This window comes from Balaenoptera musculus, chromosome 13 (genome assembly GCF_009873245.2).
Source record: "Balaenoptera musculus isolate JJ_BM4_2016_0621 chromosome 13, mBalMus1.pri.v3, whole genome shotgun sequence".
In the NCBI taxonomy this organism is placed as follows: domain Eukaryota; kingdom Metazoa; phylum Chordata; class Mammalia; order Artiodactyla; family Balaenopteridae; genus Balaenoptera; species Balaenoptera musculus.
Genome location: NC_045797.1, coordinates 84451751 through 84469873, shown reverse-complemented (window position 1 = coordinate 84469873; position 18123 = coordinate 84451751). Strand labels below are relative to the sequence as shown.

General features: G+C 43.8%; 1 protein-coding gene across 4 annotated transcripts in view; it reads right to left on the bottom strand.

The window, feature by feature from the left end:
• Nucleotides 1–18123, bottom strand: part of MBOAT2 (membrane bound O-acyltransferase domain containing 2) — a 110629-nt gene that overhangs the window by 16314 nt on the left and 76192 nt on the right. For all 4 annotated transcript variants that reach the window (XM_036872966.1, XM_036872969.1, XM_036872967.1 and 1 more), the window contains 3 exons: nt 15631–15726; nt 5737–5792; nt 4445–4499 (listed from right to left, as the gene is read on the bottom strand). In XM_036872966.1, coding sequence (XP_036728861.1) covers nt 4445–4499; nt 5737–5792; nt 15631–15726 — 207 coding nt within the window. The remainder of the gene's footprint in view (nt 1–4444; nt 4500–5736; nt 5793–15630; nt 15727–18123) is intronic.

The window sequence follows — 18123 nt, the reverse complement described above, 5'->3', positions numbered from 1 at the left end:
AGAACGGAATCAAGGATGTCGTGCAACATTTTTTTTTAAATTAATTTATTTATTTTTGGCTGTGTTGGGTCTTCGTTGCTGCGCGCGGGCTTTCTCTAGTTGCGGCGAGGGGGGGCTACTTTTTGTTGCGGTGCGCGGTCTTCTCATTGCAGTGGCTTCTCTTGTTGCGGAGCACGGGCTCTAGGCGCGTCAGCTTCAGTAGTTGTGGCTCGTGGGCTTCAGTAGTTGCGGCGCACAGGCTCTAGAGCACAGGCTCAGTAGTTGTGGCTTGCGGGCTTCAGTAGTTGTGGCATGTGGGCTCAGTAGTTGTGGCTCGATGGCTCTAGAGCTCAGGCTCAGTAGTTGTGGGGCACGGGCTTAGTTGCTCCGCGGCATGTGGGATCTTCCCAGACCAGGGCTCGAACCCACATCCCCTGCATTGGCAGGCGGACTCCCAACCACTGCACCACCAGGGAAGCCCTACTGCAACATTTTTAATTCAACTGCTCTCAGGTCAGTCCAAATGGCACACAGTATCTAAAGTGTACCAAGCATTCCGGTTCTCAATGCAGGTAACCGGGAGAAAAACAGTTAATAACGTAGGAGATAATGCAGACCATGTATATCATCATGTAAATGCATCAGAAGTGTATTGTTTTTATTTTTTAAAACCAGCTCCATCTGTGAAGTCTGCCATCCACTGACAGCTATAAACTACCACAAATAAAAGAACAACTACACCTGGGGAGAGCAAGTAGGCTCTTGAACGTGTTACAGCCCTGCCTTCCTCTCTAATATGACAGGCGATCTCCTAAAAAAGCACAGTCTCTATGGCCAAGAGAAGTCGACAGAACCCCCTCACGTATATTTTTATGAAAAAAAAACAAAGAGAAAACAGTGCTTCTGGCCCATCTGACACTCAGCTAGGTCACCCCTTAGCCAAAACTCCTTAAAATTTTTTTCCTGAATTACTTTTCTACATTTAAAAGTTCTGGAACATTAAGTAATTTTTCTTGAGGGCTCACAAGTGATTGGGAGCAAAATGTTTCTGGCAGATTTTCTCTTGTAGTTCTTTCCATGTGACACCGAAACAGAGGGCCTTCTCACCACCTCGCACACCTGGACAAGTGCCCCGTCGTCACAAAGCTGCCAAAGAGCCCCTTGTGCTCAGGCAACAGAGCCCCATTTTCAACACCACTTATTTCAAGACCAAAACAATGCCACGTTGTCAAGGCGCATCTCAATCTTACCACGTCCAAATATGTATCATAATTTGCAAGGACAGATGATTCTGAACCATGAAACTTGCTGACATACAAATGACAAGTCACGTTAGGAAAGAGGCAGATAACTATAATACGTGCTATGAAATGAGAACTAAGTATAACCGTAATACTCTATTTATGACATCAAGTGGAAGATTCGTTCTTCATTCCATAAATACTTATTTGATATCAACTGTGCGTCATCCCAGCTTAGGGCTTCTCAGTCTCAGCGTTACTGACATTTGGGGACAGTATTTCTCTGTTGAAGGGGACCGTCCTGGGCACTGTAGGACGTTAGCAACACCCCTGGCCTTGACCCGGCAGAAGTCAGGAGCACCACCCCTCTCCTTCAGTGACAACCAAAAATGTCCCTGGCATTGGCAAATGTCTCCTGGGGGCCACAAGCACCCCCAGGGCGAACTGCTGTTGAGGAGATGGGAATGTAATGATAAGGAAGACGAAGGTCTGTCCTCCTGGAGCTGACAAGTGGGGGACAGGGAGAGGGACAATCCCAATAAATATATTAGAAAACATCAGACAGTGATACATATGATGAAGGAAAGTAAAGCAGGGCCAAGGGCTACAGGGTGCTGGAGGGGAGGGCTGTGCGGTGACAGGTGGGCTGGGTAGGGAGGAAAGGAGGCTGCGGCTCCTGTGGGACCTGCCACGCGGCCGTCAGACCTTTGTTAGTTTATTCTCGATGGCATGAGGAGCCACGGGAGGGTTTTCATCAGGAGGGGGTGATAATATAATCCAATACGTAGTAAAGGAATCTCTGGCTGCCGGATGGGCAGGAGAGAAAATGGAGACCAGCCAGGAAAGCTCTGACAGTGGACCAGGTAGAGAGCGAGGTTAGGCTGGGGTGATGTCAGCGGGAACGGTGCTGAGAGGCCAGCCAGATTAGAGACGGCCAGATGTCATGGTCAGGTGGGAGACAGGTTTCAGAGGAAGAGTTCACTTGACTTGAGGGTGAGGTGGATTTGCAGTAAGAGAAAGGAAGTTTGCCTAAGTTTTTGCAACTGGGAGGGAAGTAACGGTGGAAGAAGAGATGGGGATGGGGAGCGGGAGAAGGGACACAGAAATCAGAAGTTCTATTTCAAACAGGTTCCATTTGAGACACTGTTTACCCTCCACGCCTGGACGCTGCAATGGCAGGTGGACATACGAGGCCGGGGCCCAGGACAGAGGCTGGATGGGGATATAAACGTAGGAGACTTCAAATGTGTGGACGGTATTAAAGCCAATGGAAGGCCAGCGATTGCCCGGAGAAGATGGAAAAGTCCAAGGATGTGCCCTGCAGCACAGGAACACTTCGCAGTGAGGCAGAGGAGGAGGATTCAGCAGAGACCAAGAGAAGCAGCCGGTGAGGCAGGACAGAGAGAAGCACGTGGTGGCCCGGATGGTAAGCGACGAAGGTGTTCCACGGACTGAGCGAGCCAACGGGTCACGTGGTGCTGAGAGGCTGGGCGGCCTGCAGACCGAGGTGGACCATTAAATCTGCCAAGGTGAAGAGCAACCTTGAAAGAATGGTGGCAGACAAGCATCGAGGACAGAAACCTGACTGCAGTGGGTTGGGGAGAGAAAAGGAAATGAGGAAGTAAGAATAGAGAAATCCTTCAAGGAGTCTTGCTCTAAAGGAGTGGAGAGTCATGGGGTGGAAGCTGGAAGGGGCTGTGAGGTCAAGAAGGAGTTTTTTCCCTTTAAGTTGGTGGGCATGAGCCCACAGAGAGGGAAAAATTGATGAGTGATGATGCACAAGATGGGATAACTGAAGAAGCAAAATCCTTGAGTTTTGTACTCAAGAAGCAACTGGACTCAGCGCTGACGTGAAAAGTTGGCCTTGGGCTGGACTGCGGACGGTGTGTACGTGGCACTGGGAAGGAAAGGAGAGCATTCTGTTACAGACACAGGCAGGCTGGTAGGTTTGGCGGTTGCAGAATGAAGTAGAGTTGCCTTACTTTCTCCAAAAAGCAAACACCATTCCACGTGCGCGTCGGGGACGGGGAGCTGGGAGTGGGGGAGAAAGGAGGACACCGTTCCCAATCCTGCAGCAGGTGGAAAATGAGTGGACGGCGGGGAGGAGGCAGGGGAACTGTGGTTAATACCACAGCTCTGTTGTTTTAAATCTGGGGTAACAAATCCGAAACACTCCAATCGGCAAGACAACGTTTTTCCACTCTGCCTTCTTCCACTGTTCGGGCGGGCGGAGAGTTGAATGTAACCGGGTTTGGGGTCTTGCCAGGTGGCCGTGTGGGAGGGAAAGGAGGGACCAGGGCTGAGTGGCTCCTGACGAGCGGTTCCTGGGATGGACCGAGGACTCATACAGATCACAGAGCCCAGGTCAAACTAACCTCTCAGCAGCTAAATAAATTCAAGTGCACATTCGCTGATATATAAAGACTGGCTATAGTGAATATCAAAATAGAATAATTTTAAAGATGGGGAAAATATAAGAAGATCCTCAAGACAAGTACCTGGGACCAAAGGTGAGCACTTAGGGTAGGTAGGGCCTTCCTACTACACAAACAATTTCATTCTTCTGACAGCCAAGAATATATTATTAGTTCCAGGTTTACAGGAATCAAGGTGCTTGTGGGAAGTTTTTCTTTAGGTAGATTGAGTGTCTGACCTCTAATTATATTAGATTAAGATCGGCCCTGCCAAGAAATTAAGCTATTCCTCAAATGAGTCCACAGGGGACGCACAATAAACAAAGTAGCAGCCTATCCCAAAATGAATTCCTCAAGTACCAGTGAGAATATCTTGCTGGTTCTTCATTATTTCAAAACATGGCATCTCTGTGCTATATTAACACATCTAAGCCCAGCACCTACCATCAGGTCATTGGTCTATAAATGGTAGCTGTGATTATGACTCATAATTACTACGTGAAGACCAAACAATCTTCCTGCCTTCAGGGAACTCAGAGCCTCGCAGGAGAGACAGAAGATTTCGTAGATGCCTTGTGGCCTTACAGGAGGTGCATGCTGCATGATGAAATACTCAAGGTGCTATGGGAGTCTTAGAAGGGAGGCCCAGCCCAGCCAGATTTCGTGGCGGGAGGTGTGCAGACGGAGGAACGTTTGGTTTTCATGAACTAAGAGCTTCTAGGAGGACAAGTTAGCCTTGGCCATGAGTAAGTGTGTGTCCCCAGCAGGGACAGCGTGAACCTCGGCAGGAGACGATTTAAAGGCACATACCTTACCGCTAAGCCTCTCTGTGACGGAGTCAGTTCTTCATCCTTTCGAAACATCCCTGAGAAATAAAAATAGGCAATTTATCAATTATGATTTCTCCCAATAAAAGAATGGTATTTCTTCCCATTCACACTTGCATTACTTTCCTCACTCAAAATTCATGTTATAATCCCAATTTTGGTCTAACTATTTGGTATAACTAGTCCCTTTCTTTCTCATTACAACACAGGCTCAATCATGTGAAAGGACCATCATGTAACCAAACGCGTCTGGCTCTGGGCAAGATAAATAACGCATGTCAGGGAACTAATTTGACTCTTTTCTAAAGGAAAGTATTATCACATTTAAAAATTCCCCAATGCTAGCATATTTAATAGTAAATGCAATGACTTTTCAAAAGGAGGCATGAAAATGTTTCTGTTATTGGATGATTCCAATGACTAATCTCAATGGTACGGACAGTATAAAGCAAGGAAGGATTTCCTCACTCCTACGTGACTCTAGTGAATGAAACTGAACTCAGTATACCATCTTCATCCACTTCTTTACCTGTCCTCCAAACAGGAGAACGTTACCTATGATTACACATCAACTTACTGAATCTTAAACCCAATTTAAAGGCCAGAGGAGGTCTAAGAAGCAACAACACACTTCGAAAATTCTTGTGGGTCTGCCCGAGCAGGTGGCACAGGATGGGTGATGGGTACTATGAGGCTGCAAATCCATCCAGGCTGCATATAAATGATTGCCCTACAGAGACTCCTCCTTCAGTCTCTGAAGAGACCAGAGTCTAACTCTTAGGACTCAGAGTCCTGACTGCCAGCATTTGCCATGGCAAGGTGTCCATTCACTGAGGATACAGAATATGAATATGTAAGTATTTGTACTAAAAGGAGACATAAATGTGTGTGTGTTCATGTGTATAAGGGAGAGGGGCAGGGGGAAAACATGCAAATTTTAATAAAAATGTAACACAGAGATGAAGCAGGGATTAATAAAACTTGATTTAGACCAAATGTCTACTTCCTTCATATTTTAAATTGCCACTGATGTGGGTCACGTGCCTGACTCACATTATTTTACTTTGTTTTTGTCACTGAACTGAACGCAAAATTAAGAATAAACACTGAAAGAAAACAAGCACACTTTAGTAACCTTAAGCAGAGTTCAATATTTTCCCTATCTTACCGCCATCCCTTTCTTTCCTCTAATAGAGAGTTATCATAATCTCTCAAACAAATGATGCTTGGAATATAACCTTTTCAGCGATGAAAAATTAATTTCCAAATTCTTACCATCATGAATTTCATAAGCCAAACTAGTGATCTTCTGGGTAATTATCATCATTGGGCTACGACAAAACAGAAAATAAATATTTTAAAAGAAGAAATTTAAAATAATACTTATGATATATGAAAGAGTTTTTATTCTGCTTATGACTACAAAACCCTGAAATTTTTTAATAAAAACAAGACCCCAAGGAATTTCAAAGAGAGAACTCCAGGGTTGCTATGTTTGGGGAAGCGATAGAAGACAGGAGATCTGGGCTTTCTTCCGTGCTTTAAGAAAAGGCTCATCCTCTAAAGGAAACCCGCGTGAGCAGAGACGCAGCCCCACCTCCTCACTTCCTGCCTGTAACCTGAGGCCAGAGCTGAGGACCACACAGCCGCCAGATGGGACCCCATCACCCCATTCTCGCGCAGTACTTTTCAATACTCTGTGCTGCCTTTTGCCTCAGGGCTGAATTTAAAGATGGAAAGTAAGTCGCCTGGGAAAAGGGGAATAGGTAGAAAATTAAAGGAGTTTGGGTGAGAAATGTGGAGCAAAACAGAAAGATGGAAATGGGCAAAAAGAGAAAGGACGACATCTATGTCCCTATTCCAGGAACCAGGCGAGGCGGGGGAGCAGCTGTTAAAACGCCCTGGAGCTGCACAAACCAGGTTACGCGCCACAGAAAGAGGACTTTCAATGTGTGTCACAAGTGAGAAAATGGCAACCGTTTTCCCATATTTCATCATCTCTAATTGAATGGATACCTTGCGAAGAAAAAAAAAAATCCACATAAGAAAACCCACCAGGCTACATTTTTATCCTTTACGTTAGTTTACAGACATTAGTATTAAAGAACAATTAACCCTAAGTTACTTGTTTATATTTTTGGAATCTCAATAAAACCAGGAGGAAATCATGGAAGGCCCATCGCAGCCAGGGAGCGGCAGGGGGGCTCAGACCCACCACGAAGACCCTGAGCTTCCCCCCTACCCTCCCACCCCCGCCCCTCCCCGTGTCCACTGCTCAGAGCACAGACTGCCACCTTCACCAAAACAACCAGCATCTTTAAACATGTAAAGAAAGGAGGTGATTTCTCACCGTGTCAGCAACGCCAGCAAGGATTTGTTTTAAATGGTCCGACCACTGGCATGAGATGCACAGACCTGGGCCCCCCAAGAACTTACAGCTCACTGGCCTCACCTAACAGGCAAGATCTCATAAAAAACCTGTCAGATGACGATTGCTCTTAAACTCAAAGTACTAACGGAGAGGATTCCTCTTGAGTTCCCTTAAAGGTCAGTTCCTACATATACATCACTCACTCTCAGGAAATTATTCCTCGGCTAACCTATCCCCCCAGGCTGCTTTCAACACCCAGTTGCCATTTTTTTTAACTTTGCAAGATATTTTACATGCCTTTGAGGATTATAAAAATACCTTGTAACTCCCATTTCCCTGGGGGAAAAGAATCAGTTTTCTCACCTGCCTAATTCTCTTCATAGTTTAGTTAAAAAATGAATGAGAAAATACTCTTCGGTTCTAAATTTTAATTCTCACATCACCTTAAAACATCATAAAAACACCTGATAAAATAATTATTAAATTTATGCTATCAACTCAGTGACCTAAATTGTTAGGTCCATATACATCAGATGTTCCCCAAAGGCAAATATGTGCTTCTTGAGTGCGTGCCCTTACTGTGCCTACTGGTTACCTGGCAGCCCCATGCAACTTCTACTCTATCAGGTGTGTAGGGCGCAGGCTCTCATGAAAGTGAGCTGGGCTGGGGGACGGAGGGTTCCCAGGAGCATGCTCTCTAACAGAGGTGGAAAGAAGGCGGGGAGCAGACCCACATGCTCCAGACTCTTCCCCAAACGTTGCTTCCTCCTGGAGCTGCTTTGCAAGGAGATCCCCGTCCCCTGCTTCAGGCCTCAGCTTAACAGTCACTCCGTACAAGAGGCCCGTGGGCAGCTCTACCCCAGGAGCCACCTCTGCCCAAATGCGACACACGCCCTTCATTTCATCTCAGCGTCTTGTTTATTTCCTTCAAAGAATTTTTCACATTCATGGGTGTTTCATTTATCCAGTGACGGTTGTATTTTAAAATCTGTCTTCCCTCTTTAGAAGGTCGCTGCTGTAAGGAGCTGACAGTCTTTTTCACCACGAGGTGAAAAAGACTGTCCAGGGCCGAGCACAGTGCCTGGCACAGGATGTGTGCTGAATAAATATTTCTAAAATACTACATAAGCTGAATCTTCTGAGTGTCAAGATCCATCACTCCTTCCGTAGGTTGATTCTCCAGGGCCGAGCACAGTGACTGGCACAGGATGTGTGCTGAATAAATATTTCTAAAATACCACATAAGCTGAATCTTCTGAGTCCGAGCCAGGGCTCTCCAGGGCCGAGCACAGTGCCTGGCACAGGATGTGTGCTGAATAAATATTTCTAAAATACCACATAAGCTGAATCTTCTGAGTGTCAAGATCCATCACTCCTTCCGTAGGTTGATTATGTGCCCTCCCTCCTGTCCGCTCTCCTCTGTGCTTGAAAACAGGTACCAGACTGCTCTGTAATTACTGGTTGATTTTCCTGTCACCACAAAACCCACGGACTACTTAACAGCAGGAACACTGCCCTGTTCACCTCTGCACCCTCGGTACCTGCTATATACTCGGGCTCAAAGGTCTGGCTGGCTTGTAAAAACGTCTCACATGACTTTTCTGTTTCCTTAACTGATGACTGTTATCCCTGAACATTTCCTCTGGTTTTAAAGGGGTGGCCATTCCACAGCCTCTGGTCCAACCTGTCACAGGCTGGGGGTCAGGGGGTGGCTAATGCGACAGTAAAAGGACAGAAGACAAAATCATTACAGAGTGACTATGAAGGGGCCCTTTATGAATGAAAGCAAAAAAGTACTAGGGGGAAGCTCAGCATGGGAGGAACAGACTAACGAGGGCTCAGAAGAGTAAACCAGAGGGGAAGGCAGACCGACGGGTCCCACGCAGGCATGAGCCTGGCCGGGAGACAGAGCAGAGAGATGGAGGTAGGGCTGGCGCGTGCGGCGGCCGCCCGGAGCACACAGAACCCAGCGTGCAGAGGGGACGCTTCTGAGTGGAAACACTCCCAGGGTTGACAAAGAGGTGAAGTGCAGTGGTTTTCCTAACAGTGCCCTTTGTTCACAAATACCTGAATGGCGACAGTTAGAGTGACTCACGCAATTTTCACTTACACCTTTATTGACATGTTCACTACCTGTTTGCATGCAATATCTAATCGCTTCCCAGGTCCTAGGAAGTCTGAGATAACGGGACGTGAATCACAGTCTCCTGCTTCCCTGGGGTGGAGGCTGCGGGGTGCAGTGGGGAAGGGCAAGCAGTCGGCTTCCGGGTCCCCATGGAGCGAGGCCCGGGCCTGGATGGAACCACCTGCACGTTCTGTACCACGACGTCGCTAGACTTAGGTGGGACTACACGTACTTCTCCCCCGGCGCTCTGCCAGGAACATGGAAAAATGTGCCCTCTAGCTCTTCAAAATAAATACCTCAACCGATGAAAGAGCTTCAGGTAATATAAAATAAGATGTAAAGAACTAAAAAACTCCATAGACTTCTTATAATTTTTTTTAAAAGGGTACAAATTAACTTTGGTTTTTAACTAAAACATTTACATGCATTTTTTTTTCTCTACAAAGAAGGAGAATAATGGGATTTACTTCTATCACACAGTGAAACTCAAACTGTAGTTAAACATTATCAGAGAATGAATACTAAAAAAGAACAATCACTTTTTGGATTGTTCCATTATTTCAAGGAGACTGCTAAACTCTAACAATGCTGCTACAAAGCAACTATGAGCACCTACTAGGTAAAAGGTCAGTCTGTCACCAGGGTACAAGTGACCTAACAACAGAACCAAACTTACTTCTCCACTCCCAGGCATGTCTAATACACAGGTGTTCTCTCCTCCAAAACAGCAAAACCCGCTGAAACCAACAAACCCCACGGACCTAACACCAAAGGAATGTGCAGTGAGAGAGGATGGAAAAGGCTTCTGAGCCATCCATCCGTCCCCTTTACTCCCTCATTCGGAAAACAAGTATCTAATGAGCACCTGCAAGGCACCAGGTGCTAGGGACACAGCCGTGAACGAGACAGGGTTCTCGTTCTTGTACTGGGGAGGGACGGATAACAGATGAACCTACAGGTAACTATATCGTATGCCAGCTGTTGCTCTCCTGCTCAGCAGGGTTGGGGAGAGGGAGTGCCAGGACACAGGTGAGGACTGGCCTCACCCGGGGGTGACGTTTCACAGGGAACCTGAGTCAGGGAGCAAGCCCTGGTGAGGCAAGTTCACCAGCCCCCAGGTGGGTGTGACTGGCCTGCTGGAAGGCTGGTAAGGACGCCGATGTGACTGAAGCAGGCAAGTAAGGACAGGAACAGATGGTGAAGACAGACGGGGGCAGGGGTCAGATCTAGGAGGCTTCTGCAGGGCGCCGTGAGGACACAGGCTGTGACCCGAGACACACCGGGAACTGTGGAGGGTGAGGGGAGAGAGCTAACTTGGTTCTAAATGGGTATATTCCAGCTCTGGGTGGAAAGGACTTTGGGGTGCTGGGATGGGGCTAAGAGACAGGCGAGAATGGCAGCCCAGACCAGGGTGACAGCACAGGCCTTGTGAAATGGATTCCAGCCACCTTCTGATGGTAAAGACAGTGAGATTTGATGAAGATTTGACGATGGATCAGATACAGGGTTTGAGACCTGAAGCCACCAAGGTTTTTGACCACAGCAAGAAACAGAAGGATGGGGCCGGCTGAGAAGCAGTGCAGGAGGAACAGGGAAGGGAAACTGGGAATTCTGTGTTAGGCAAGTTCAGTGTGAGATGCTGACCGGACAACCGGGCGGAGACGTGGGGAACAGACAGGTGGACCCGCGAGTCAGAAAACAGCTTACGTCCCGACTCCAGTACTTATCAATTGTGGAGACGGGGGAGCTATTTAACTGCCCCCCCAAAAAATTATTGTCTATAAAATGGGGATAATAAAGCCACCGTGTGGATTAAATAAAACAGCAATAGGACAAATACCATGAACAGTATCTGAGGCACAGCAGATGTTTGATAAAATCTTCGTTCAGTAAATACTGGAACTGCTGCTCAACAGAAGGCATGGAGGGCTGCAATAATTAACTGTAAAGTGCTGTCTCTGAAGGAGCTTTCTCACTAAATTAGGAGCTAAACCAGTACACGAAGAGCTGCATAAAAAAGTGTTAAGTGCTGGGACTTCCCTGGTGGTGCAGTTGTTAAGAATCCGCCTGCCAATGCAGGGGACATGGGTTCGAGCCCTAGTCCGGGAAAACCCCACATGCCACGGAGCAACTAAGCCTGTGCACCACAACTACTGAGCCTGTGCTCTAGAGTCTGCGAGCCACAACTACAGAGCCCGTGTACCACAACTACTGAAGCCCGTGCACCTAGAGCTCATGCTCCACAACAAGAGAAGCCACCGCAATGAAAAGCCTGCACACCACAACGAAAGAGTAGCCCCCGCGCGACGCAACTAGAGAAAGTCCGTGCGCAGCAACAAAGACCCAATGCAACCAAAAATAAATAAAATTAAATAAAATTAAAAATTAAAAAAAAAAAGTGTTAAGTGCTAAATGAGATATTTGAAGAAATGTGTAGAGAAATGAGAGATAACTTCAAACTAAGCAAACTGAGGGGGAAACACCTCGAACAGGAGTCACTTCACCTGGGCCTTTAAGAGCAGGGAGGTCTGGATATGCAGGTAGGGTTGGGAAGGGTGTTCCCGGCAGAAGGAATCTGAGGGGCAGAAGTGTGAGTACATGAAAGCGGCTGCAGCATCAGACGAGACAGGCTGCGAGGCGAGGCTGGGCACGCATGGGGGCTTTGAAGGCCAGAGATCAACTTTTTAGAGTCTTAAGAGAACACTGCAGATTCCTGATAAATACCGTTATACCACACTGCTTTGTGAACAAACATAAAATCGGGGAAAAGGCTCAGGTAGGGCGGGGAACAGACATACCAAACCATATAACAGACCCGTGCCTGTTGACTCCTGGTAACTTGAACTACCTCAGTGGCAGCTGGGCGGAATGCTTCCCCTAACCAAATGTAGGTCGAGGTGTCGGGAGACGCTCCCACAGGAGGAAACAGGATAAATGGAACACTGCGGTTTACGGGCTGAATAATTTACATCAGCCCTATTTACAGCACAGGCACTGGGCACAGCGGAGCGGAGGACGGTGCGGAGCGGCAGGAACCTTCCAGGACTCAGCCCAGTGAGCACAGAGAGACGGAATGAAGCTTTTCGACCAAAGGGTCTCTCCCTTCTTCTGCTTGACAGCACTGTCTCCTGCAAAAGTACTTAGCACCCAGCGAAACGTACAGCGCATGCTCAGTACATCTTAGCTGAACGAACACACGGGGGCAGCTGGTAATAAGATACTTACTGAGCATCTGATACTATCTGGTTAGCTCTAAAATATATTCTTGATTTCAATGGAAAAATACGCCGCGTGTATCTTTTTTTAGGTGGATGCTTAACCAACCCTTCAGCTCCACAAAAATCGACATACTCCAATCAGAACTCATTATCTTCCTGCCCCCAAAATATCTTTTTCTGCTTCCATCTACAAGGGTGCAAGTATTTACGTTTCTTTTTCTGTCTCAATACCATTTACTGAATATCGAGAGGGGCTTTCCTCATGGACCTATACTCCCAGCATTTTCATTCTGTAAATTTATTTCCCAGATCCACGGGTCTGTTTCTCTATGCTGGCTTCTTGGATTTGGCTATTCCTATGTCAGTCCTACAATATTTAAATGAGAGCTGCTTTACAAGCAGTGTATGTTTTTATATTGAATTTGCTACTCTCAAACACTTCTAGAGAAACTTTTCAATGTGTCTAATTTCCCTCAAAACCTCAACTTAAATTGCATAACATTTACAGATTAACTAGAGAAAAAGGACCATCTTTACAATACTGACTGTTACTCTCTGAATAAACAAGATGTTTCTCCAGTCAGTCTTCTTTTATATCCTATAGTAAAGTTTCATAGTTTTCTATACAGAGGTCCCTGCATTTCTTTTTACATGTATTCTTAAATATTTCATAGTTTTTACTGTTTTTGAAACTAGGATCCTTTTTCCATTATATTTTCTAACCGGTTATTGCTGATATAAAGGAAAGCTATTTCATTGTTTTATATTTCTCTTGTATCTATTTTCTGAGGCCAACGTGAAAGCTAACAACCTAGCTTTTCAACCTTTCTGCAAAAAGAAGCTTCTATTAAGAGGTGAGTCCCTTTTCTCTAATCAACATTTTAAATGTATATTGAACCTATTTCTCTCTCTCACTTTGCACACACATACACACGTGCGCACACACACACAAAATCAGTGTTCCACACCTCTGCAAGTAACACTGCCCTGTACAAAACAGTTCCCATGCTATTCCTCAGCAAGAGCTTGGCTTCCCTTTTCTAACTTCAGGGCAACGGGACAGCTTAGCACAAAGAATGGTTCCCTTTATTCAGTTCTACCTTCTTCAGACAGCCAACATTTTGGATGGCTACCATATCTATTCTAATTAGGATCAAGTCAGGATCTTTTCTGCTCATGTGTTGTAACACACTCAAGGCTTCTAAATGCTTCTTTTCTATTCTGTGCCCATTAAAAAAAAGAGAGAGTCCTTTAACTTAGTTCAGCCTCGATGGTCTCCCTGAGCTGATGTGTCTCTGTCTAATCTTTATCAGTTCACTGATAATGGTCAGATGTTTTCTCCTAATGGATAAAAATTACACATTAAACTGGGAGTTTTATATGAGGTTGTCCACCTTTAAAATGCTATGTTATTTCTCTTTGACATACTTCAGTATTTTAAATTATACTTAAACATTTAAATGAAAATTTTAATTTCATTTAAGTACTTAAAGCCATGTCACACGCATTTTGTTCTTAATGTAAACTATCCTCTAAATTGTGGGGTCATGGAACTAGCCTTTTCCAACAGAATGGGAGAAAGCATGGCATGTTCTCTCTTTGCTCAACTCACTACTGGACACGCCCCCTCATCTACTTAATCAAGAGGATTCCAGAGACCCTGAAGGAGGTAGGGCCACAAGAAAGAAGGAGCCTGGTTCCCTGAATGACCGTGCGGAGCAGAGGCCCCCTCCTCACTGGACTGTACTGTGAGTGGGAAATAAACCTTCATTATGTAAAGCCACCGAAATGATGTCGTTGTTTTGACAGTGCTAGCCTACCCCTAGCTAGAGAGTGACATGAGTTTAGAACAGCAGATAAAGGAAATTAAAAATGACCAAGATTAAAACGAAGGAGGGGTTACAAGGATCCAGCAAATACTGGGTCTCACGAATTTGTACTTGTACCAATCCATACTAATAGACTCAATTCAGCTACGTTAAATTACTTATTAAATCTGGCAGTTTAAAAATATAAGCAGCTAGTTCCTACTTTCGTTATACTAGGATGACAACACGTGACCTGGGTTACCTCTTCAAGTTCACCAAGATTTTCATGGTGGCCCAATACATTTATTGATTCTGCTCAATAGCTCTTTTCTTCAAGAATTCCTATTATTTATAAGCTAGATCGCCAGCATCTATCATTCACTTCTTCTGAATGCCAGATGTATTTCTCAATTCTATTCAATATATTGCTAATTTGACTAACTAGTGTTTTAGTGTATTTAATCAATTTTGTTTTGTCTTGGTTTTGTTTGTTCTTTTGGATGCAGTCTCCTTTCATCCAAGCCTATTTTAAAAATCTGTTTAATAAAAGTAAAATCCACTTTGATCTCATTAAGGAGAAAAAGATATTTCATCTTCTGAAATTCTCTGGTTTTATAACAGTGATTTTTCTCTAAGCTCATACAACTTTGGGCCTTTTCTATTGTTGAACAAATTTTTTCATAGATGTCATGATTTGTTTTATTTTTTCCACTTACTTATCCTTAAGTTGGATTTACTGGTCATTTTTTATCCTGTCCAGATGACTCAATACTGACTTAAAAGCAGGTCTTCTGTATCTTGTTCAACAGAGAAAGCTGTTAGGCTTGACATAAAGACTATAGAGTTTTACCTTCAGCTTCCCCACCTGGTACCTAGGTGTTAGCAAGTGTCCCTTTATAAAGATGGTGAGCAAGTTCATTCGTAAGGACTTGGACTGCATTTATCTCATAATAGACATTCCATCAGTTTTGCTACAGGGAAAAGACCTCTCCAGTACCAAGGAGGTACTCAATCTCCTTTGAAGGAATAAAAGCCAGAAGTTATTTCTACCACTCAGTAGAATACTGAATATAAGAATGTAAAACATTCCATAGAAGTGAAATGCATAGAAGTAAAATACATGCTCAAGTGCCCTCTCTTGGAAATTCAGAATGACAAAGCTAGTCCGAGGACCTCTGGTCCAAAGAAAGTCCCACAGTGTGCTAAGAAGCAAGAACAAGCAATCAGATGTTACACAGAAGCTGGTGAAACGATTGTATAAAAGGGACTCCAGAGAAAGGAAGAAGGAAGGAAAGGAGGGAGGGAAGGGCGGGGGGAAGGAGCGAAGGTAGCAAGGATGCAGGCTCAAAGGGGCTGATTTTCATTAGTTATAAGTGATTGCAGAAATTTCTAACAGAATTAGAAAATGTTTTCAATATCAGAATGCTGTACAACAAATTTAATTGCCATATATTTAGAAATTTTGTATAAGTCAATTTTAAAAACCAGGTTATTTTTGTGACGTATGTAGCACTATAAAAGACCACTTTACAAGAAGAAAAATGCTAAATTCATAAAAGAATTTTCAACTAACAGAGCTTTTGAACCACTAAATGCAACTATATTTTGTCCTTTAACCAACATGTTAGAATAGATAAACAGGCTTACCCTGAAAAATCCGCGGAATATTGTCCATAATCAAAGATATAGACTCTAGTAATTTGGCATACTGTGAGGTAACCCAAAGCAAACACAAAACAATATCTGGAAAACAAAAATAAGCTAGATTAGTGAAATAAAAAGATTCATTTTGTTAAAGAATACATTTTAAACTAATTTATTAACTATATGATACAGTTCAAAAAATTAAACATTACTAGATCTACTCCACAAATAGCTTTCTTCAAGAAGTTTAAAAAATCTTTACTAGTGTCTGCTTCAGTTTACTTGAACTTTGTACCATCTTCAATGGTAAGTGCATTTAGTTCCTACCTTTATTCATTTTTTCCTTCTGAAAAAACTCCATACACCAAATTACGTATCTGAAAGTCATGCTCACAGCATGAAACTGAATATGTTGAGTATTGATATCTGTTCTATTTATTCCTCCTTCTTTCTAGAAAACAAAATCTAGTATGAAAATATTTGGCTGAAATATACATTAAACAAGTTCTTAATAGGATTTTTAAAACTTGTCCTCAATTGTCTAAAATCATAAACACTTAGTGTGGGTCAGGTGGTATTTACTCACATTTTAAAACATGAACGTTTAGTAATTTTCAGTCTTAAGATGTATGGGAGAGAGTTACAATAATTAAAAACACAGTATGGGAAAAAGAATTTACATATCAATAGAACAGAAATCCACAGACTCCAGAATACATAACATTGCATAAAATGAAGGCTGCAATGCAAATTAGCAGGAATGGATTGATTATCACCTAATTAGTTAACCATCTGGCTGGGGGAAGGGAGTTGTATCTTCATCTAAACAATTCTAGATGGATTAAAGAATTATGAATACGACATAAAACCAAAACACATAGGGGCTGTGGATAAATATTCAAACATTCTCAAATTGGCGAAGGACTTTCTAAAACATATATAATGAAGAAATCAATGGAAAAAGACCAATGTATCTGGCTAAGTTAAAACCTTAAACTTCTCAGGTAGGCAATTCAGGAGGTTTTATGAAAAGGTCCTTTCAAACTTTATACCAGTAGGTAATTCCGATCTACTTGGATTATTCCTGAGCAAAGAAAAAGGGAGGAAAGCTTCCTAATTCAAATGATTTACAGAGTTAATATATTCCTGATAGCTATATCTGATAAAATGGCACATGTGCATACTCATACACAAAACGCTGAGAAATCAAACCTAACATAACTTCTAAATATCATGTGGCAGATTGCATTTTCCAAAGAGGGCTGCAACAAGGTCCCCCACTTCACATGCTCGTCTACAACCTGCCCCTCTTTTCCCTCATCAGGAGGAGGAGTCTTTCTCTACCCACTTTGAATCACGGTTGGCCCTCTAACTGCACTGACCAGTAGACTACGGTAGAAGTAACACTTTGCTAGTTCAGGTGCAGCCCATAATTAGCCTGGCAGTCTCTCCTTCCTGCCTTTTGGAAGTTGTTTGTCAGGAAAAAAGCATGACTGTCCCAAGACCAACACATGTACAGGGTTCTGGAGGAAGGGAGTGTCAGAGAGTGAGGTGCCAGGGAGCACTAAGTCTTTAGACATGTTACGTGAAGCTGAGGTCAGGTGAAAAAGAGGGCTCAATTCAGTTGAACCTTTCCTGAATTCCTGACCCACAGAACAGTAATAAGCGCTTTATTTTAAGCCACTGCATTCTGATGTAGTGACATAATCAGAACAGAAATTGGTAAGTGCGAACAGGGTGCTACCATAGGAAAAACCTAACACACACTGGCTTTAGGACAGGGAGCAGGTGGCAGCAGGAAAGGTCTCGAGGAGATTGCTACTGAAGACCTAAAGAGCTGGAGGGAAATTAAAATTGGAAGCAGAGAAAAGGCACCCCAGGTTATACAGTGACTGGGGAACACTGCTGCCTGCTGTAACATGGACTATAAGAAAAATACCCAATAAAAGCGCTGAAAGGTTTCTCTTAGATGCATACAGCAAGGTACGGGTAGAGAGAGAGGAACTAAAAAAGAAAATGTGCAGGGTTTGAGCAGAATTTAGGAAAAATAGAAAGGGCTCAGGATCGTCTTTCTTGTCAGCAAAATATTCTTAAAGTAATCAGAGTAAAGATGAAGTCAAGGGTGCTCTTGATGACACCTCAGAAAGATTTAAGGACACAACTTTATAGAACCTCTTAGATTTAAAAAAAAGAGTTTCTAAGAATCTTAAGGGTATATACCTCTTAGACTCTCTGCAAGGCAACATTTTTAGGAACCTTACGGATGTTGTCCCACAGCACTTTCAGACCAAATTAAAAAGGAGACTATCAAAAAGAGATCTGTGGGTGCAGCTTTTGTCTAATGCAGGGGGTTATAATTAGATACACAGGAAGCCCACATCATTTTTAAGGGAGTTACATGAGATTGGACTGAAAGGGAGAGACTGCTCAAAATGAAAACAGATCTTTGGGTGCCCAACTATCTACTGTTGGGTAGTAGGCTAAGAAAACTATTCA